The 22,543-nt window shown below is 46.7% G+C and overlaps 1 protein-coding gene across 1 annotated transcript in view; it reads left to right on the forward strand.

Moving 5' to 3' along the window:
• The window catches only part of LOC119407547 (gamma-tubulin complex component 5), a 30,559-nt gene that overhangs the window by 2,570 nt on the left and 5,446 nt on the right, over positions 1 to 22,543 (forward strand). The window contains exons 3-8 of the mRNA XM_037674367.1: positions 4,710 to 4,806; positions 4,889 to 4,968; positions 5,074 to 5,209; positions 5,345 to 5,462; positions 22,189 to 22,278; positions 22,418 to 22,511. Coding sequence (XP_037530295.1) covers positions 4,710 to 4,806; positions 4,889 to 4,968; positions 5,074 to 5,209; positions 5,345 to 5,462; positions 22,189 to 22,278; positions 22,418 to 22,511 — 615 coding nt within the window. The remainder of the gene's footprint in view (positions 1 to 4,709; positions 4,807 to 4,888; positions 4,969 to 5,073; positions 5,210 to 5,344; positions 5,463 to 22,188; positions 22,279 to 22,417; positions 22,512 to 22,543) is intronic.

Raw genomic sequence — 22,543 nt, forward strand, 5'->3', positions numbered from 1 at the left:
CCTCCATGCCACACGTTGATGCTGGAGCACAGGATGCTCTCCACTGCACACCTGTAGAAGGAGGTGAGGACTGAGCTTCCCAGACCAGCTCGCCTCAGCCGTCTGAGGAAGTAGAGTCTCTGATGAGCTTTCTTGATCAGGCTGGTGGTGTTGTTGCTCCAGCTGAGGTTGTCATTCATGTGTACACCCAAGTACTTGTAGCTGGAGACCACTTCCACCGCAGATCCTCTTATGTTCAGGGGGGTGTAGGTGTTTTTGTTCCTTCTGAAGTCCACAATCATCTCCTTTGTCTTCTTCACATTGATGTGAAGGTTATTCTCTCTGCACCAGCTCTCCAGGTGTTCCACCTCTTGCCTGTAGCTGGACTCATCATTGTTTGTGATGCATCCCACCACCGCTGTATCATCTGCAAACTTTACAATGTGACAGCCTGGATGGGTAGCTGCACAATCATATGTGAGCAGAGTAAACAGAAGGGGGCTCAACACACATCCCTGAGGAGAGCCAGTGCTGAGGGTTATGGTGGAGGAGGAGAGGTTGTGGATCCTCACTAACTGTGGTCTGTTTGTTAAAAAGTCTAGTACCCAGTTGCAGATGGAGGGGCTTAGTCCTAGTGTGGATAGTTTGTCCATCAGGGTTTGGGGGATCATGGTGTTGAAGGCGGATGTGAAGTCCACAAAGAGCATACGGACGTAAGAGTTTTTCTGCTCCAGGTGGTTGAGCGCAGTGTGGACCACAGAGGAGATTGCATCCTCTGTTGATCGGTTCTCACGGTATGCGTACTGATGAGGGTCCTCGTTGATGTTGATGGTTGTTTTGATGTGAGTCATGACCAGTTTTTCGAAGCATTTAGCGACTATCGGGGTGAGGGCCACTGGCCGATAGTCATTCAGACCAGTCACTGTAGAGCTTTTTGGGACTGGGATGATGGTGGCAGTCTTCAGGCAGGTGGGAACTGTCTCCAGGGTAAGTGAGGTGTTAAAGATGTCTGCCAGCACCTCACAGAGCTGATCAGCACATTCCTTCAACACTTTTCCGGGGATGTTGTCTGGGCCAGTTGCTTTGTGCGGATTAATCCTCCTGAAGGTACTCCTTACTTCTGCTGAGGTCACGCTGAGATGCTCTTCATCCGGTGGTGAGGTGAGTCTGGTGCTGGGTGGTCTGTTCGGGTCTTCAAAGCATGCATAGAACTTGTTGAGGGCATCAGGCAGAGATGGGTCTTTGGGGCATTGTTCGCTCCTTCCTTTATAATCTGTTATGCACTTAATGCCCCTCCACATGCTCCGAGGGTCTTGTGAGATGAATTAACCCTCGATCCTCTTTGCATATGTGGCCTTGGCCTTCTTAATACCAGCAACCAGCTCTTTCCTTGTCCTACTCAGCTCCTCTGAGTTTCCAGACCTGAAGGCAGTGTTCCTGGCTTCCAGCAGGGTACGCACCTCTGCATTCAGCCAAGGTTTTCTGTTTGGGTAGCTTTTAACATTTCTGATAGTGGAGACGGTGTCAGTACATGTACTAATGTAACCCAGAATGAATGTAATGAACTCTCAATGTTTTATAATTAGAAGAGTTGTGCTCACTCCTTTGAATTTTTTGTGGATTTTTCTAATCCCCACTGATATTTGTTTAAATGCCCCTTATCAAGTTGCAACTTGACAAAACTCTTTGTTTTCATCAACAAATTCTCGTCATAATTCTGGCTGGATACTTGACCACTCTTTTTCGCAGAATTGGCTCAAACTTTTCTTCCCCCCTTGTCCTGTCCGGCATTGTGACACTTAGAATTATTGTGTCAAAGTGATGCCCAACAGATTTACTTTCACAAGCAGAGCATTATGGCTGGCCTTAATGCTCTGCTTAATATATAAATTAAATTTTATTAGAAATTGCTTTGGGTTTGTTTCAGATCAGAGTCAGAGTTTCTTTATTGTCATTCGCACCTCATGTGGTACATGTGGTGGAGCGAAATTATGTACACAGGGTCCCAGTTACATCCAACAATAAAATGTATAAGAAAAACAGTAATAACATCTAAGATATGAACTAAGAAAAACATCAACTAAATATACACTAAGCACTCATAACATAAAACATTGAACATTAGCACAAACATGAACATGAGTCTGTGAGCATCTGCTCACAGACTCATGTTCATGTTTGTGCTCATCTGTGCACGCATGAACACATCAACATTGAAACAGATCAGCAGCAACATGAAACAGATCAGCAGCAACATGATATGGTTTTTCACAGTGATTATTCTAGTTAGAGATTCATGATTCGAGAGAGAGAGAGAGAGAGAGAGAGAGAGAGAGAGAGAGAGAGAGAGAGAGAGAGAGAGAGAGAGAGAGAGAGAGAGAGAGAGACACAGACACAGACACAGACACAGACACAGACACAGACACAGACACAGAGACAGACAGACAGACAGACAGACATCATTGAAGTCTGCCTCTAGACCTGCGGGGAAAAAACAAGACAAAACCGAGAAACCACAACAACAAACAGCATATATAATGATACTTATAACATCATTAGAAAGTATTTTATACAGTACATGGTAATACAATGTATATTTGATGGCCACCACAACCAAACTGAGTGTGTATCTGACAAACACCTGGATCTAAACACCTGTGTGAGCATGCTTATCACTATAAGGTTTCTCCATAACAATGTTCAATAGTGGATGTGGGGACCCATAAACCCGTCCCCACAGGACACGAAGGTAACACAGGGAAGACCAGAGCCACAGACACACAGCGGCCCCCAAGCCCGGAACTCCAGGAGTCCCCCAACAGGGACACCCCCACCCCCCAGAGAGAGAAGCAAAGGGAAGTCCCGGGCGATCCCCAGCAACCACAATGCAGAAACCCCCAGGAGGCTGGAGCAACGAGTCCCCAGGCCCCGCCGGCAACCTGCCCCTCCAGAGTAGATCCGGCCATGGACACCGAGCCCCGAGTCCCGAGGTCATACCACCCCGAACAGAGGCCCAGCAGAGCCAGGGCACCCAGGCCCCCGCAGGCAGCCACCAGGGCGGGCCCGCACACACCCCACCACCCAGCCCCTGATGCTGAGAGCTGCCAATGCACCGGCGGCATGGGGGCCCACCACCAGAGGGGAGTACAACACACCAAATTGGGGGGGGGGGGGGCAAAATTGATCCGAGAGGGGACCACCCAAAACCCAACCTGAGACATAAACAGGCACACAGAGATGTTGGGCCGTCTCTGTGCCCCACCAACCCGACAGCAACCGCAAGCCGGCCCCAGGCCGGGGACCAGAGCAGCAGGGAACAACAGCCAAGGAAGGCTGGCCCAGCGCACCAATTCTTCCTTACAGCCCCACACCACAGACCCGGAGAGGCCCCGGCATGCCACCCATGCCCCCCCCCCCCCCACACACACACAGCACCCCACACACACACAGCACCCCCCACCGCGAATGTCTCATCAGGCCGACCAGCCAGCACCCCGTCAAAGTGAAGCCATGCCCCCCACCACCGCCATGCACCACCAACGACCACACACGCACAACCACAGCCGACCCTCCACCAGAACCCGGCAGCCATCCCAGCCAAAGGGTCGGCCACCGCAACCAGGAACCCTGATCAAAAGATCCAAACAACCCAGGGAGAACCGGAGCACCGACCCCACCCCCAATCACCCCCCAAGGCCCAACACCCACCCACAGCCCAGACCCCAACCAGGCAGCCTACCCCCCCTCCCTGCCCTCGACCCCAAATGTCAAACAGAGAACGAGGGTTTAAGGAAAACCGGAAGACCCAACTCCTCCCTCCTCCCACTCAAATAAGGTGTTGATGCATGTTGTTATATAGTGCGTTCAAAACTCTAACTTTTAAGCACAATCCACAAATTTTCAATTTGGCTGAAGTCAGGGCTTAGAGAAGGCCATTCCTTAAGTTCATAGGGACAATCAAGTTTGTGAATGAAGTGCTTATTTTTGCACACTGGCAGTATGCTGGATAGCAAAAAGCAAACGTTCAACAATGAACAAGCTGCTAAAAAAGAGAACTGACCCATGATTAGCCCATTTAGATTGACCAAATTGTGCTAAGAAGCTTATCACTGAGGCAGGACAGTGGCATATTGTGATACTACTTTTATTATTTTGCCCTAAACATTCTAAACATGTACAGTGAGAAGTGCGTAGAAGTCCAATCTAACTCTTTAAACAAATATTGATTGTTGTTTTAGAGGATCTGATCAAATCTGTAACTGAAATTTTAAATCTCAAATCTCTAAATCTAAAACTGGCTTCACAATTTAGGACAGGACAGGTAGCTGCACTGTAGTAAACTATGTCATCATCTAACAAGGTTGAGTCAGGTCCTCTGGACAGGTTCCTCTTTGTTGAAGCATTTCTTCTTTTATCCAAAAGACTTAATCAGTCTGAGTAGCTGCAACAAACTCAGTCTTATAACATCCTTTTCATATTCAAACTGGTCAACCAGTTTGCTGATGACAGCCTGAACTACCTGTTCACATGCAAAAGTGAAAAACTGAAGAACTTAATCAACTGAACAGTGAAGAAGCCTTTTGGATAAAAGACTAAACGTTTCAACATCAAAGAATCCATCCAGAGGACCTGATTCTACCTTGTTAGATTTTTCTACCTGGGTTATTGAGCATGCATTAGGACATATTACTGTATATTCTGATTTCTCAGTTTCTTATTTTCCTTTCTAGACAGATCCTCACTACAGCATACTGTCACTGCTGCTCTTCCTCTCAGATTCTCCCTCAAACACAAACTTTACAGAGAGACCCAGGGTAAAGGAGGCTGGTGAGATATTGTTTCATTTGTGAGATATTGTTTTCAAATTACCACAAACTTGTAGCAATAATTTTAACTGTTGTCTGTGCAGAACTGGAGGACCACTTTGACTGGGCGAAATACCTGATGGAGGGTGAGGACATTGACACCGGACCATATCCAGATACCCCCGTGAGGAATCATCATAAATATACTTTTAACGCACATGCAGTTTAATTGCCGTAAAAGCCATTATTTCATTTAGATGAGTTTCATTGTAAACTGGTTGCTTTGTAGGATTGGTCTGACAATGAGAGCGAGGATGATGACAGTCAGCAGCCAATCAGTAGGGAGGACTCTGGGATTCAGTTGGACAGAACCCCCCAGGAGGACCAGGACAATGCCAGCAAGACAGTTCCAGTGGCATGGACAGGTGTTAATAGTTTCACAGCAAAACAAAACAATCATGGAAAGTGTGGATGTTTAAGGTTTTGGAACAATGAGACCAAAGCAGTAAGATGTGTACTGATGTGATGCCTTACAGCCATATTTCAACTTCTCTTTCCAGTGGGCGAACCTGACGCCCGAGCCTGGCTTGAACAGCATGTGGTGACGCCGTACTGGACAACTAATGCTCTTCGTTTTCCTCACAGCTTGCATTTACATTCAAACCTGCTCAATGTTTGGTAAGACTTCATTTGTTGTACTCCTTATCATTGGATAGAAGTGAAAACTACTGAAATATTTGATGCTAAACATCCTAAAAAGCCAAATATACACTTGAATTAATGGCCTAGCATTCTTTAGATCAGAGTTGCCCAATATGTCGATTGCAATCTACCGTTCGACCGCAATCTACCGGTCGATCGCAAAGGTATTAGGGTTAGATGGCATGGCATTAAAAAAACAGATGTCAGCCTATCATCCATCCTCACTATGAAATTTGTAACTTGATTGACATACAGGGCATCCAGTCTGAGGCCCCGTTTACATGACGTGAAACGTTCGGCCATTCATTTACACAACAGCAGCCCTGATTCTTTCTGAGAATCCAGGTCTCAGAGTGGAGATTTTCAGGGCATTCCCCCACGGAGGTGTGAAATGTTCCAAGTGTGAAGTGGCACATGTGCACTATAGCGGCTGAAGTCCCAAAGTTTTTCTGCACTAACAACAGTTATAATAAATAGCAGAGAGTAGAGTATTTTTGTGCTACTCACCCTTTTTCAGCATGTAGGAGCAAAACTAATAAAATCCAGGGTTCAAAGAGACGTTAATGTATTCATCAGTTTGGACGTAACTGTGATCATGTAGACGCTGCATGCACAATGAATACAGCTGAGTTCAGCACCATGGTTCCATCCATCCATTATCTTCCATTTGTTCCGAAGTCGGGTCGCAGGGGCAGCAGCTTGAGCATGGAGGCCCAGACATCTCTTTCCATAGCCACCTTTTCCAGCTCTTCTGGGAGGATTCCAAGGCATTCCCAGGCCAACCGAGAGACATAGTATGTCCAGCGTGTCCTGGGTCTTCCCCAGGGTCTCCTCCCAGTCAGACATGCCTGAAGTACCTCCCTAGGGAGGCGCCATGGGAGCATCCTTACCAGATGCCCGAACCACCTCAACTGGCTCCTGTCGATGGGGAGGAGTAAATGGACTGTACTTATATAGCGCCTTTCTATCTTATCAAGATACTCAAAGCGCTTTACACTACAATCTGTGTCCTCATTTACCCATTTATACAGCACTCTACTAGATCTCTACAAAGCTAATTGAACAAATCATTCTAAAGAGACTAATCAGAGCTTTAGATCACATTCATACACCGATGGGACACACATCAGAGGCAACGAGGGGTTCAGTGTCTTGCCCAGGGACACTTCGGCATGTGACAGCTGTTGGATTCGAACCCCCAACTTTCGCATTGGAGGACGACTGCTCTAACCACTCGGCCACAGCTGCGTAGCAGTTCTACACTCGAGTCACTCCTGGATAACTGAACTTCTCACCCTTTCTCTAAGGGAGACTCTAGCTACCCTGCGGAGGAAACTCATTTCAACTGTCTGTATCCGTGATCTCCTTCTTTCGGTCACTACCTAGAGTTTGTGACCATAGGTGAGGGTAGGAATGTTGATCATCTGGTAAACATAGAGCTTTGCTTTATAGCTCAGCTCCCTCTTCACCAAAACTGACTGATACAGAGTAGGGATGTGCGATATGGCACAAAATTCATATCACGATATGTATTGTGAAGGGTGGCGATTATGATATATATCACAATATGTTTTTGATATAAAATTTGCAATACGAATAAAAAAAGCATAGGGTGTCCTTTTCCTATCATTTATTTTGACAACTGCTATACCACAAAATAATCTCAATTAAGAAAATTCCACTACTAGATCCAGACAGTTTTAAAATAAAAAAACAAATCAAGTATTAGGCTTCTAAAAAAATTCAATCTGGTCCTCTGGACATTCAAAAAAAACAAAAACAAAGCAAAACAACAAAAATGTAGAAACGTTTCGTCTCTCATCCGAGAGACTTCCTCAGTCTGAGGTGCTGTATTCAGCTCAGTCTCTTAAATAGCACCTTCTCAAAGTGGACCAACCAGTTTTGCTGCTGACAACCAAAACCAGCTGCTCACATGCTCAAGAAGGACCATCAGCCTAACAATGGATCATTAGCACACTGATGGCTGTTTACTGTTCACAGGGGGTTGAGTGATACTAGCAATCACAGCATTGTAAGAGGGGGACAGTTGAACCTGGAGGCCTCCACCCCTGTTTAATGATGGACGATTTCTTTTCACAAAGATGGCCTTTTTTACTCCTCTCTCAAACCATCGTTCCTCTCTGTCCAGGATGTGAACATCTTCATCCCTGAAAGAGTGACCGCTGGCCTGGAGATGAGTGTAGACCGCAGAGTCCTGGCCTGATGATGTTGATCTTCTGTGCTGGGCCATCCTTTTGGCCAGTGGCTGTTTTGTTTCCTCGATATAAGACTGATCACCCTCCTGACACTGAACAGCATTTTCATTTCATTTAGCCTTTATTTATCCAGGCATACAAAATATTACTCTGTTTGTGCCGGGGGTCTGGATCTTTGGGATGAACCAGTCTTTGCCGTAATGTATTTTGGGGTTTAAAAGCCACTGGGACGTTATGTTTAGAAAATAAACGTCTCAGTTTCTCTGATACTCCCTCAACATACGGAATGACCACTGGTCTGGGTCTGGGTTCCTCCTTTTCACCTGATGGCTGACTGGAGTCCTGTTTGGGTTTCTTCTCTGCTTTCTGGAAGGCCCAGTTAGGATATCCACATTGCTCTAGAGCCTGTCTTGTGTGGGATTTCTCCTTCTGCCTGGCTCCCGAGTTAGTGGGGACGCTGTCTGCTCTGTGATACAGAGTCCTGATGACTCCTAACTTGTGCTCCAAAGGGTGATGGGAGTCAAACTGCAAATACTGGTCTGTGTGGGTGGGTTTGCGGTACACCTCAGTTTGCAAATGTCCTCTATCAGAGACTCCGACCTCACAGTCCAAGAAAGCCAACCTGCCATTTTTTTCATCTTCTTGTGTGAACTTGATGTATTTATCCACAGAGTTGATGTGGTCAGTAAAATGTTGGACTTCCTGAGATTTAATTTTAACCCAGGTGTCATCATCATACCTGAACCAATGACTTGGTGGTGTCCCTGAAAAGGACGTCAAGGCTCTCTTTTCCACCTCCTCCATGTACAGGTTGGCAACAATAGGAGAAACTGGAGACCCCATAGCACACCCATGTTTCTGCCTATAATATTGCTCCCCATATGTGAAGTAGGTTGACTGCAGGCACAGTTTCAAGAGTTGACACAGTTGTTCTGTGGAAAGCGTGGTCCTGCTGCTCAGAGTGGTGTCTGATTTTAATTTTAAACTGACCACCTCTACTGCATCATCAACAGGAATGCACGTAAAGTGATGTGACATCAAAAGAGACCATTGTTTCATCAGTCTCCATGATGACATCCCTCACCTTATCCACAAAGTCCATGGTGTTCTGTATGTGGTGTTCTGAGCTGCCAACTAAAGGGATGAGTACAGACGCCAGATATTTGGAAACATTGTAAGTGACAGAGTTAATCATGCTAACAATTGGTCTTAAAGGTACACCTTGTTTGTGGATTTTAGGTAAACCATACAGACTAGGTGTGGCCTCCCCTGGGTACAGTCTGTGGTACAGAATACGGTCAATAGCCTTGTCCTGCTCCAAAACTTTCAGGAAATCTATTAACTTCTTCTTGTAGCCACTTCCTGGATCTCTTTTCAGAGGTTCATAAGTGGTTAAGTCACTAAGGAGTGTCATAACTTTCTCATTATAGTCTTTCTGGTTCAAAATCACTGTGCACCTTCCTTTGTCTGCTGGGAGAATGATGATGTTTTTGTCCTTGCTAAGAGTGGTGAGTGCATCCCTCTCCTCTCTACTGATGTTGGAAGGTGGTGGTTTGGCATTGCTGAGGCAGGATGAAACTTTGATTCTGAGTTGTTCTGCCTCATAATCCTTAATTTTGTTGTTGCGGATGGCTGACTCAGTAGCTGTGATCATCTCCACCAGAGGAATTCTACTTGGTGCAACTGCAAAGTTCAGTCCCCTGGCAAGAATCTCTGTCTCCGGCTGGGTGAGCTGTCTGTCAGATAAATTCTTCACCCACTTTTCTTTCTCCCTGGTGTGACTGTCTACTGGAGTGTTGCCGTCCACTGAATGTGTTGTTATTGGAATTGGGATGGGGTTGATGAGTTATTAGTAAGTTAAAGTTACATTATTTTGTTGTCGGGTCTTGGACTGGAAATATTGTGCTAGGCATGCCTTATCTGTGAAGTCTATCACTTGCTGAAGTGTGGTCTGATCTAGGCCTGTTGTTAGTTTTTGTTGGATGTGCTCTTCTTCGGCCTCTAATGCCTCAATGGTAAAATTGGTTTGTCTAACCCATTGATTCAGCAGTTGAGTCTGTGCCTTCTGTTCCTGGTAGGGCTTTAACAGACTATTCAAATAATCTACACATAGATTCCAAGGACATGTATTGATTTGTTTAATTTCACGTCGAGTATTCGTAGTGATGTCATTACGTCGCCGTTACGTCATTGCGCCACGTGTCGCGTGATCCGCACAGGGCGTGGTTACAAAATGGATTCCTCCAAGCAGACAGACGGAGTGGAGCAGGCCCAGTCTTGGCAAACAGGTAGAAATGCATCAATAGTCTGGAAATATTTCACTAAAGATGAATCTTCTGGTTCAACTACTGTAAGGAAACAGAAAATGAATCAACTTCCTGACTGTTTGGAGCTCGTTGCGAACCGGTGTTATACCATATTCTGTGACCACCATATATTGTGACCGTAGGGGGCGGTGTTGCATGCACTGTTGCAGGTCACAGAATATGGTGCAACACCGGGTCCAATCAACCAAACCAGAACCAGCTTCCTTCTGACCTTGTTTCACAAACAAAAAGCAAAAAATATTAATCTCTAAAACTAAACTTAATTTGCACCACAGCTGGCAGTGGTGCGGGGTGGTCGATCCCCCCCCCTCCACTGTTTTTAGCTTCGTTTTTGACGTGCCGCAGTTTCTTCACTTTTGCAGCTTAATAATAACAAGTAATAGTTTAGTTTTTCCTGTGACTTATTTGCAGTTTGATAAATGGTAGGAGCATAATTACTTCCGGTAAGATGGTGCCCGTGTACATGGCTTGCAATCCACCTCTGCTGATGGTGTTCGGATTATTTGTGTTTTGTTCATTTTTTATCTGGGACATAAACTCGCTGCTGGTGTGTGACCGACAACAGCTTCTGGATCTTTGTTTTTCTGCCGCCAATGTCGCTTATTTGGACCAATATGAGCGTACCTCTGGACCCCCACCCCCCTCCTCCCCCCCTGCTTGCGAACGTGCCAGTTTACTTACGCTGCGCTCCTCACCTCCTTGCCCGGAGACTTCGCTACAGACACCGGGGGAAACGTGCTGGGCGGTTGGTAAAGCTTAAAGCCCTGCATGCTGCATCTTTCTCTTCAGCTGGTGGTCATGGTTTCCATCGCTAGCTTCCCGTTTGCCCGGACCAGGTAAACAATGGAGGGGCTGTTACTGAAAACCTGCGGCCATTGCCGCACGCTAACTTCACCGCTGCTGGATCCACTTTGGACAATATCCGGATATGTTTGGTCAACGCAAGATCTATTACCAACAAAACTTTTATCCTCAGGGACTACTTTCAACAGCACGATTTGGACTTTTTCTGCATCACAGAGACTTGGATGTCTCCGGGTGAGTCCAGCGCCATGACGGAATTATTGCCACCGAACTGTCTGTATTTTAACGCACCGCGGCCATCAGGCCAGCGCGGTGGTGGATTATTAACAATATTCAAATCAACTTTTGACTGTAAACAATTGCCCATCCCAGTTTCCCATGCCAGCTTTGAGCTGAGCGTCTTTGAACTCGGCAATTTGTCTCCGACGTTATTTGCACTCGTCTACCGCCCACCTCAGTCTAAGGATTTCATAAATGAGTTTTCTGATTTCATGGCTGAAATCACACCAAAATATAATCATGTTTTCATTATTGGGGCCTTTAATTTGCACGTGTGCTGTCCTGAGAAGCCCTTGGTTAAGGACTTTTTAGATTTATTGGACTCATTTAATCTAACTCAGCATGTAAACGGTCCCACCCAAGAGCGCGGACATACACTGGACCTTGTTTTAACTCATGATATGACTGTTAATAATCTTGTTATTGGTGATAATGTTTTTTCAGACCACATGCCAGTCCAGTTTGAGTTCACCCTCCCCCATCTAACTCCTAAGTCATGCATTCCTGCACGTCGCACCCGGACCATTAACCACTTCATTGCCACACGTTTCACAGATGTTTATAACTCTGAAATGATCATTCAGCCCCAGTGTTTCTCACCAATACTGAGGAGCTGACATCCCAGTTCAACTCTGTCTGCTTAAAGACTCTGGATCATGTTGCTCCTGTTAAAATTAAAAAATCAAAACTCAGAGCTGAACCTTGGCTGAGTGACGTCACCAAGGCCGTTAGGCAGCAGTGCAGGAGGGCGGAGCGCAAGTGGAGGAAAGACAGGCTGCAGGTCTCTTTTCAAATACTTAAAGAGAGTTGGTGCCGTTATCAGAAAGCAGTAAAAGCTGCTAAATCCAAATACTTCTCTGCTATAATTACCTCAAACTCTCACAACCCATGTGTCCTCTTCTCCACCCTAAACTCTGTTCTCCACCTCAATGAACCATCACCTCTGGAAGCCTCGACTGAGCTGTGCGAGAACCTTACATTTCTTTTTGGAAAAAATTGCGACCACTCGGGCTCTCATTTCCCCTCCAACTTATGACCCATCCATCCCACCTCAGTCTGTAGCACTTTTTGGCCATTTTGAACCCATCACTTTATCTTCTTTAGAGCAGGTCATGTGCAGCTTGAAACCCTCTGGTTCCTCCTTTGATGTGGTCCTCTCTCGCCTTCTAAAGGAGGTTTTTCTTACTCTGGGTCCGTCCATTCTTACTATAGTAAACAGTAGTTTATCCACTGGCGTGGTGTCAAAATCCTTTAAACATGCTGCTGTCCAGCCTCTCCTGAAAAAAACAAACCTTGACCCCTCAGTCATGTCCAACTTCCGGCCTGTCTCCAAACTCCCATTTGTTTCTAAAGTACTAGAGAAAATAGTCGAGTCCCAGTTGAAGTGCTTCCTGGAGGATCACGCCATCTTAGAGCTTTTCCAATCTGGCTTTAAACCTCTCCACAGCACTGAAACTGCCCTGCTGAAGGTCTTTAACGACATCTTCATATCCACAGATACCGGTGATTCTGTGCTGCTTGTCCTGTTGGACCTCACAGCCGCCTTTGACACCATCGACCATGAGATCCTCATTGCTAGATTAGAGCAGTGGGTGGGCATCACAGGGTCAGCCCTCAATTGGTTCAGATCTTACCTCCTTTTATGTCTCCATCAAGGATTTTAGTTCCGCAGCGACAGAGCTTAAATGGGGGGTTCCGCAGGAGTCCATCCTAGGTCCCCTCCTATTCTCTCTATACCTGCTGCCACTTGGTGCTATTTTCCGAAAACACAACATACCGTTTCACTTCTACCCCGACGACTGTCAAATTTACTTCCCCCTAAGACACAATGGTTCATGCTCTATTCAACCTCTGCTCGACTGCCTGGCTGACATCAGGGACTGGATGGCTTTAAACTTCTTAAGTTTCCATGAAAAGAAGTCTGAAGTCATGTTGTTCCCTCCCAACAACACGATCACAAACCACTGCATCGACCTTTCTGCTCTAACCCTGTCAGAAAAACAAAGAGTCACTAATCTGGGAGTGATAATGGACCCTTCCCTGAAACTTAACAATCATGTAAACATGATTGTTAAATCATGTTTCTTCTAACTGAGGCGGCTGTCTAAACTGAAGCCCATATTATCCAAAAATAACCTGGAGACAGTTATAGTGAACTCGGCCTCCGACCAAAACCTGCCTCTGAAGACCTTCATGGGACAGGAACTGTTATTTCATTGATTTGAATCCAGAAATACAAATTAGCTCATCCAGAGACTGTCTAATTGTATCCTGAAGTAATCAATTGAAAGAACACTCTCTTTTTTATATTATCATTACTATTTTACAATATCTTGATAATCAAAAAGTGTGTTTAGTTCATATAATTTCTAATGTTGAAGTGAACCACTCATTTTAAATCAACTGAAACAGTGTTAATGATTTTTTAAATCCTCATTTAAATTAGAAATCAAGTTAAATGTCTATTTACAAAGTAATAATGCATTTTGATTTTCGGTCTGAATGAGAAGCAGTGATGTCGGTCAACAGTCAGAGACAGTCAGAAAAGAAGTTATTAGAACGGGCTGTATTGTTTTTAAACCTAGCAGATGGTAAAAAGAGAAACACTGGCATCTGCGTTGTCTCACTTCGCCATAACATTTCTCTGTCTGTACTAAACGTTCCTAAACATTCTTGAACTCTCTCTTGACTTTTAATAACCCTCTGACATCACTAAAACCACCCCCTGTTGGTTGTTTCAACCAATCAGGAAGTATTAAGTGACCGGAAGTGAGAACTCTTTAAAAGTCGACACTTCCTGGAACTATTCAGTCTACTGGTCTACTCTTGGAGTTCTCTTGATGGAGTCTTCTCAAGCCTTCTGGAGTCTTCCACTCCTGAGTGGGATCTCTGACGGAGTCACAGCGACTGGCTGTGAATCCACCCGGGTGTAACGGCCTACAACTTCGAAGGGAGCTGAGCCTGTTTGTTAAACGGAGTAAATCGACACGACTTCTGACAATGACCAGCCGCTCTAACCGGAGACGCTGGAAGGTAGCGTTGAAATGGACCCAGTACCGGAGCTGATTTATCTCCTGCGAAGGTAACGAGTCGTCACGCGCTAAGTGTACCGGAGGTTTGAGCTGGTGATTGAAAGAAGCGTGCCAATTCAGGTCACTCCAAACATACACCTCTCTCCATCCATCTCTTCTTTAAACCTCTCAACTCCTTCCTTTCAACTCTTCTATTTTGCCAGTAATCTAGATGCCTTCAGAAATGTCTTGTTGTCTTATTAGTAAAGCGTGCCAAGTTTTATTAATCAGAACCAGATCAGCTAATCATGTGTACATGTTTTGATGTTAAATTTTGATTCTGTTAAATAAATGACCACATTTATTCTGATGGGTCAAAGAAAATTAACGTCTCTTGTCACTGATTAAACAATCCTCACAGTTACCTCGTCACATGGCATTAATTTAACTCGAAAAAGAAAGAACCCGTTATTTAAATAATTAGTAGTGAAGCAACAGTTAGGCTGTCCATGACACACTACACAGTAATACATGCATTCATTACATCTAGGCTTGATTACTGCAATTCGCTCCTGTTTGGTATCAGTCAGACCTCCATTGCACGACTACAACTGGTCCAGAATGCAGCAGCCCAATTTTTAACCAGTACAGGCAAAAGAGAGCACATTACACCAGTTTTGGCCTCACTGCACTGGTTACTGGTTCACCTTCAAATCCAGTTCAAAATACTCATGTATGTCTACAAATCATTGAACAGTTTCGCCCCCACCAAAAAATCTCTGATCTGCTACAACCGTATGTTCCTCCACACTCCCTGAGGTCAGCGGACCAGTTGCTCCTCACAGTTCCAAGAACTCGTCTTAAGCGCAGAGGTGACAGGGCCTTCTCTGTAGCAGGACCAAGACTTTGGAACGAGTTACCTCTGCTTGTCAGACAGGCCCCCTCCCTCTCGGTTTTCAAGTCCCGTTTAAAAACTCACTACTATTCAGTAGCTTTCAACACCAGATGATCTGTGTTTTGATCCTGTATGCTCCACACTGGTTTGTCGTCATTATCTGCATCGTTTTTATGTCTATATTTTTGATTTACTTCATTTTGTATATTGCTTCATGTGTTGTCTGTTGTTCTGTCTGTACAGCACTTTGGTTGGCCTTGTAGCTGTTTTAAGTGCTCTATGGTATGGTAATATATGCTCCCAATGTTTTGTTGGTCTTTTTTTGTAAATGATGTTCTATGTCATATAGGCTTCGCCCTTTAAGGCTGTCGCTGATGGGTTTATCCCGTTATGCGTAGCATAAGCACTGAAAAAAATTTAGTCCACGCCCACCTGCTGTGTGGACCCCACCCGGTCCGTATAAATTACGTTAAGAGCGGGAAATCGGCTCCCATTTTTTCTTCAGCGAGCTAAAAATAGCACTGTCAGAAGAACAAAGAAGGTAAATTGTGTAAATGACCAACCTTTGTGAAGGATGCTTGGCCCGGCAGTCGACCTCCGGTCGTCCGGTGAGCTCTCCTCCCCGAGGAGAAGATGACGAGCAGTCTTATTCCAAGGTAAGCGTCGGGGAACATTTCCCAGTGACAGGTCACTACATGCTGGACAACACCATCTTGTATTTTTTCCTCTTATCGCCGACCCTCGGGGCGAACCGGATGGTTCCTCCGGGGCAAGGCGTGCTCAGCTGCAGCCCCCGCTGCTCATTCCCTCCTGGGGAGCGTAGTGTAGGTGGAGGGGGGCTGAGTGAATGCTCACCCCATCCCACCTCGTTTCGCATCGGCGATCACACCGCTCCCGGCCGACAGCGCCCTCACGGTTGCCCGGCGGAACCCAGGAGGAGGCTGACATGAAGGGACCCCTTTTTTTTCTACGTCCCACGCCTTTTCCCGCCAGTTCGGATGATCGGCGGGAAGGTTGTTTTCACTGGGCTCCACTCTGGCTCACCGTCTTGATCCATACGGCCCCGTGTTCTAACAGGACGTTCGACGGGCGAGGCCGCAGACGGTTCTTTCCTGGTAGATTAGAGGAGTCGGTCCCCAGTCCGCTCCCATCACCAGAGTTGAGGGATTCACCGAGCGGGGCTATTCCTCGGTAACCCCCCTGGAGCCAAGCCTCGCGGAAGCTTTCGGAGCGAAGCTGCCCAGGTCGGAGCAGCGTCCCGTCCCTCCGGAGGAACACGAACCAGACGGTGACCACGCTCTCCAATCGAGCCCACCAATGTGTTTTTCAGGCAGCCGCAGCTAGCAACAACGCGGCGCTGCTAGCATATAGCATGTCCAAGGGACTGAAGGCCGCAGACCTGCCTTGGAGTCAATGAACTCCTTCTGTAGGGCAACTGACGCCAGCTCAACATGTGTGCCTCTCTTACGGTTTGCCTGTCGAGGATTGCAGCGTGGATGACGATGATCCAACGATCCACCTGGCTTCGTTACTCCTCTCGCTGCCGGAGAAACTGCACAAGACCTGATGAAGCCCATCGCGGACGCGCTGTTCAGAACAGCTTCAAACCATGCTGGCGAATTGAAACAGTCGGAGGAGGTGCCAGAGACTGTGCGCCACCTCATCAAGCCGCGCGGCTCATCCCGGCCCGCTGGAGGGACCGTCGCGAGCAAGCTTCGACTTTCCCACGGCCGAGGCTCTCGCTCAGTTCCACACCAGCCCCGCCCGTCAGAATCCAGCCCTCTTCATTCCGGCAACCTGCAGCTCAGCGTTTCCCCAGAGTTCGCCTGCAAGACAGCGCTCTGGGCAAACAATCGCAGAGCTCATGAGAGAGAAGTTTCTCAAAATGACGGTCTCCGGAGGGTGTGTGTAAAAGTGACACGAAAGTTGAAATAAATCATCATTTAATGATCAAAGTGTCTGTTTTTTAGCCAGTCTGTAAGCTCGGATGAGCTCACAGCGGCCGCACACATAAAGAGCCGGTGTCCTTAATAAGGTTTTTTAAACTCACCGCCGCTCCAAGACATTACTAGTCGCTCACATGGCACGATGGTAAGTGAAAATAACTCGTTATCATCCCGAGCTGCACGATCCTCACTCAAGCGGTGTCAACTCGCACTCGTGGGATGAAACAGCCTCCACACATAAGAGCCGGTGTCCTTAATAAGGTTTTTTAAACTCACCGCCGCTCCAAGACATTACTAGTCGCTCTCACGGCACGATGGTAAGTGAAAATAACTCGTTATCATCCCGAGCTACACGATCCTCACTCAAGCGGTGTCAACTCGCACTCGTGGGATGAAACAGCCTCCATCCAACGGCGCTGCGTTGATGTTGGCGCACACACACAGCTGCCCGGCGCTAACCGGCTCACATCGGTATAAATGTGGTCCGCAGGCTGGTTCGAATGGAGGTCCTTCACTCTCACAAGAAGCGACACTCGTCTCAACGAATCAAACGCGGGCAGCCGTCACCCACCGCGTCTCAGCGTTCGGCAGCTTACGGCAGCATAAGTGTGAGGCAGCTGAACGAACCCGGTGATGAGCCCCACCTCCCTCCAGCGCGCGCCCCTCCAGCGAGAGCGGCGCGCGTCCCTCCAGAGAAAACGTGTGCTCTCGCGGGGCTAGCAGCCTTCACTCCAACAGCACGGCGTAAATGAAGTCACGCCCTCCGCCTCTCAATGTTCGCACAGCGACGCCAAACGCGCAGCCCCACCGCGTCATCAGCTGTCACACGCTTCGCCTCAGCACAAGCTTCGCCTGGGGTCGCGCAGAAAACATTCCCGCGACGCATGACGGCGGTTGAGGGGCGGACTGCTGACAGCCGTACAAAACGTGACACATCACTTAAACGCACGTTCACGTCCATGGCTAAACATGCTCACCGTTTTTCAGATGGATGGACAGGGTGTTATGCAATGGTTATAAGTTACAGTTTGCAACCCGAACCCCTCCATTCAGAGGAGTTAGAAACGGTCCTGTCATCATCAGACTAAATCTCATCCCTAAATGCAGAAGTCCAAGTGTTTCTGATAAAAAGTAATCTACAGAGTCCCCCAACGGAGAGAAAACACAGAGTTTTATTCACGGATCGGAGGGATGAGACCGTTTTTTTGGATCTGTTGTACAACATCCAAAGAACGCATACCGATTATCCCAAAACACAGAGGCGAGAGATTTTTTGTTTTACCTGGATGATCTGCTGCTCCTGTCACTCCAGACAGGAGGCGCTGATGCAGGATCAGGTGTTGACATCACACCTGTTAAATCTGGGCTTCACCATAAATTGGAAGGAAGCTTGATTTTCCCGGCCCAGACAATTGTTTATCTGGGAGTGCAATTAATTCAACCACCATGAAGGCTCGTTTATCACAAACAAAATTCGACACTTTTAAAAGTCAACTCCGCCACGTAAGACCTGGCAAGTGATAACAGCTGTCTCCGTCATGAAGCTGTTGGGAATAATGTCATCAGCTCACACAGTGGTTCCGCTGGGTTTTGTTACACATGAGACGCCTCCAGAGGTGGTTTGCGCGTCTGCGTGTGGATCCAGTAAAACAAAAAAACGACGAATGATCATTGTCCCTCCCTCTGTGAGAGCAGGCCTCCGACTCTGGGAAACACTCTTGTTCTGTCAGAGGGAGTTCCCGTCAGCAGTCCCACGTCACACGTGTCAGTCTTCACGGACGCGTCGCTGTCAGGCTGGGGGGGGGGGACATGCCTATGCCAAGCAGTAGGGGCGCTGTGGCCCCACCACACATCAGCCCACATCAATGTTTTTGGAGTGTCTCACAGTGCTGAATGTGATTCAACACTTTGCTCCCGTGCTACAGAATCAACACGTGTTGATTCACACAGACAACATGGTGACCGCTGCGTACATTAACCGCCAGGGGGGCGTGCGTTCAGCCCAGATGTTACACATTGCGCGAAGCTACTGTGTTGGGCTCACCGAAACCTGCTCTCCATCAGAGCAGGTTTACATATCCGGTGTTCTGAACAGAGGGGCAGATGTGATGTCCAGGGGCGGCCCACATCACTCGGACTGGACCCTCCATCCAGACCTGATGTTTCAGATGTGGCAGGAGTTTGGCAAAGCAGCTGTGGACCTGTTTGCGACACGAGAAAACGCTCAGTGTCAACTATGGTTTTCCCTGAGCCCGCGAGACGATCCACCGCTGGGGGTGGATGCATTTGCTCACAGCCCGTGGCCCAAAACGCTTCTGTACGCATTTTCCCCCACCTCCTCTGTTTTTACGGTTCCTGAACCGAGTTCAGGAGGAGGGATTGACAGCTCTCCTGGTAGCTCCCGAGCTCGTGAACGCGCCATGGTTCCCAGTCCTGCAACGTCGGTTGTCGGGTCTTCCGTGGAAACTGCCGTAGAGGGAGGATGCTCTCCTTCAAGCAGGAGGAGCGATCAGGAGTTAACCAGAAATAGGTCAGTACCTGTGGGTCTGGCCACTGAGCGGTCCCGCTCAGAGAGGAGGGGTCTCCCTCAGGAGATAGTGTGCACAATTCAAGATTCACGTGCTGCATCTACCACAGCTCTATACACATCAAAGTGGACGGCCTTTCAGCGCTGGTGTACAGAGAAAGGTTTAGAGGCCACCTCATGCCCATTAGGCGGCGTGTTGTCTTTCTACAACAGCTGATGGATAGGAAGTTGGCATTCAGTACGTTTAAAACGTACGTTGCAGTCATCTCTTCCTGCCACAAAGGGTTCGGAGACAGAACAGCTTTTAATCACCCGCTGATGAAGCGTTTTTTTCTAAAAGGTGTTCAGAGACGCAGGCCTGCTTCACGTCCACTTGTTCCACAGTGGGATTTAACGCTGGTCCTGCGAGCCCTGATCAAAGCTCCATTTGAGCTTCTGGATCAGGTTTTTCCACTTAAACTCTTGTCTCTTAAAACAGCCCTGCTGCTGGTTTTAACATCCGCTAAGAGGGTAAGTAATTATCTGCCCCCTCTGTTGCTCCGTCATGCCTTAGAATTCAGGCTGACGGGCAGCTCAGCTGATTTAAGACCAACCCAGCTTTTATGCCTAAAACATCACAAGCTCTTTTTTAAATCAAGAGTGATATCGTTGGAGGGGTTTCTCCACCCCCCCCACCCCCCCCCAGATCAGAAGAAGAAGCATCTTTTCATCTTCTCTGTCCGGTGCGGGCGTTGACGTGTTACATAGCGCGCACAGCTGCAATGTGTCAAACTCAACAATTGTTTGTGCATTATAGAGATGCATCTGCAGGTCGCCCGTTATCCACCCAGCGCTTGTCACACTGGCTGTGTGAGGCCATTTCTGAAGCCTACAGAGCATCAGATTTAGAGCCTCCTGTCAACCTCAAGCACACTCCACCAGGGGTATCGCATCTTCGACTGCTCTGCATAATGGTATGTCAATGCGGGACATTTGCACTGCGGCTGCATGGTCAACACCCTGCTCATTTATTCGCTTTTACCTACGTGATGTGACGGCTCGTTCCATGACACATTCTGTCCTTAGTGCTCTAACAGAATGAATATTGTTGTTCTCATGGAACTCTGTTTAAGCTCACTTCTGTCTGCATGCATTACAGTGTGAGATGTGGTTATCAGTCACAAGTTGTGTCTGTGATTTTGGTTCTATTGTCACTAATCAGTTTATGACTATTGTGACCAATCAGTTCACTTGATCAATAATCAGTTCATTGATATTAATCTGTTTATACTGCTCAGCCATGAACCAGTTGGTTCATGCCCCCCCCCCCCCCTATTTTCAACATCTTCTCCCCGTTGAAAGTTTTTTCCGGGGCATTCATGCTTTGTCAGAACGCATAGTTACACAACATGCGTCTGTGCATGGCACATAATTACGCGATGCGTAGTTATGCACACGGGGAGCTGAGTGACAAGACGTTTTTTGGACAAGCTTCCGCTTCTTACTGTGTTCGAATGGACCCAGTGAGGCGAGGACCACATCCGCTTCGCCCTTAACCCATCAGCGACAGCCTTAAAGGGCGAAGCCTATATGACATAGAACGTTGGTTACGTACTGTAACCCCAGATTCTATGAATATAGGCGTAGCCCTTTAAGCGTCGGGCCTCACTGGCTCCTAAATGGCTGAAGAAAAAAGCTATTTTGGGAGCCGATTTCCCGCTCTTAACGTAATTTATACGGACCGGGTGGGGCCCACACAGCAGGTGGGCGTGGACTAAATTTTTTCAGTGCTTATGCTCTGCATAACGGGATAAACCCATCAGCGACAGCCTTAAAGGGCTACGCCTATATTCATAGAATCTGGGGTTACAGTACGTAACCAACGTTTTTTGCGGTTTCATTTATTTATTTATTTTTGTATCTTTAGACCCCATGATGTCATCAAGTACTCGAGTTCTACTCGAGTTTTATTATGTTAATGTCGAGTTTAAAAATTATGTAGTCGTTCATCCCCTAGTTCCTGGTGCCCTCTGACAGAAGATTTGAGTTCCAGGCTCTTGGGAAAGTGCTACTCTGTCTGAATCAGAGGTTGAATCTCTGGTGGTTCCTGTAGTCTACTCTCTTCCTTGATGTTTTCTCAAACTCTCTAACTAGTTTGAGGCAGTCCTGGCCAAAGTGGTTCAAAATATCCTGATTCCTACTCAATAATCCAGGTAGAATAATCTAATAAAGTTACCGGTAAGTCAGGTCCTCTGGATGGATAAAAAAAAAAACTTGTTGAAACATTTTGTCTTTAATCCAAGAAGGTGGAATGAGAAGGTGCTATTTATAAGACTGAGCTTTTTACAGCTCCTCAGACTGATGAAGTCTTTTGGATTAAAGTCGAAACGTTTCAAGTTTTTTTTTTTTTTTTTTTTTTTTATCCGTCCAGAGGACCTGACTTAACTTGTTAGATTTTTCTGCCTGGATTATTGAGCATGCATCAGGATATCATTTTGACTTGGTCATTTTAAAAGTAGCTTGCATGATGAAAAAGTCTGGGCACCTCTGCTGTAATGGTTCATGAGATATATTGCCAACAGTTAATCATGCAAATTTAAAAGCATCTTTAATCAGTAATTTTATGAAAATGTTTTACTTGGTACAAAATAGACTTAACTGTAATTTATGAGTTTAGATAATTTAAAATGTTTTTGTGTTTGGTGTGTGTCTCCTAAGGGATCAGCACTTGTACAACACTGAGCCCTTGTATCTGCTTGAAGAAAAGACTTTTGTCACAGAGACTCAAGTGATCCGGGAGACACTGTGGTAAGATGGAACAATTTGGCACTGTGAGGAAAAGAACCCCGTCTTCTACTTCAGTAACACGTGCTTTATTGTTTTGTGAACTTTCAGACGTGACTGCTGAGACCACGTTTATTGTCTGGCTCTTGTTTTTCCTTTTCAGGCTTTTCTCTGGTGTCAAGAAACACTTTATTTTCCAGCAACATGACGGAAAAGTGTCAGTAAGGAATGATGTAGTGGTGACTCATCTGACGAGTGTAAGTTTAAAAAAAGAAGAAGCTGGAAGTTA

The sequence above is a fragment of the Nematolebias whitei genome, chromosome 3 (assembly GCF_014905685.2).
Source record: "Nematolebias whitei isolate Nwh7 chromosome 3, NemWhi1, whole genome shotgun sequence".
NCBI classification, from domain to species: Eukaryota; Metazoa; Chordata; class Actinopteri; order Cyprinodontiformes; family Rivulidae; genus Nematolebias; species Nematolebias whitei.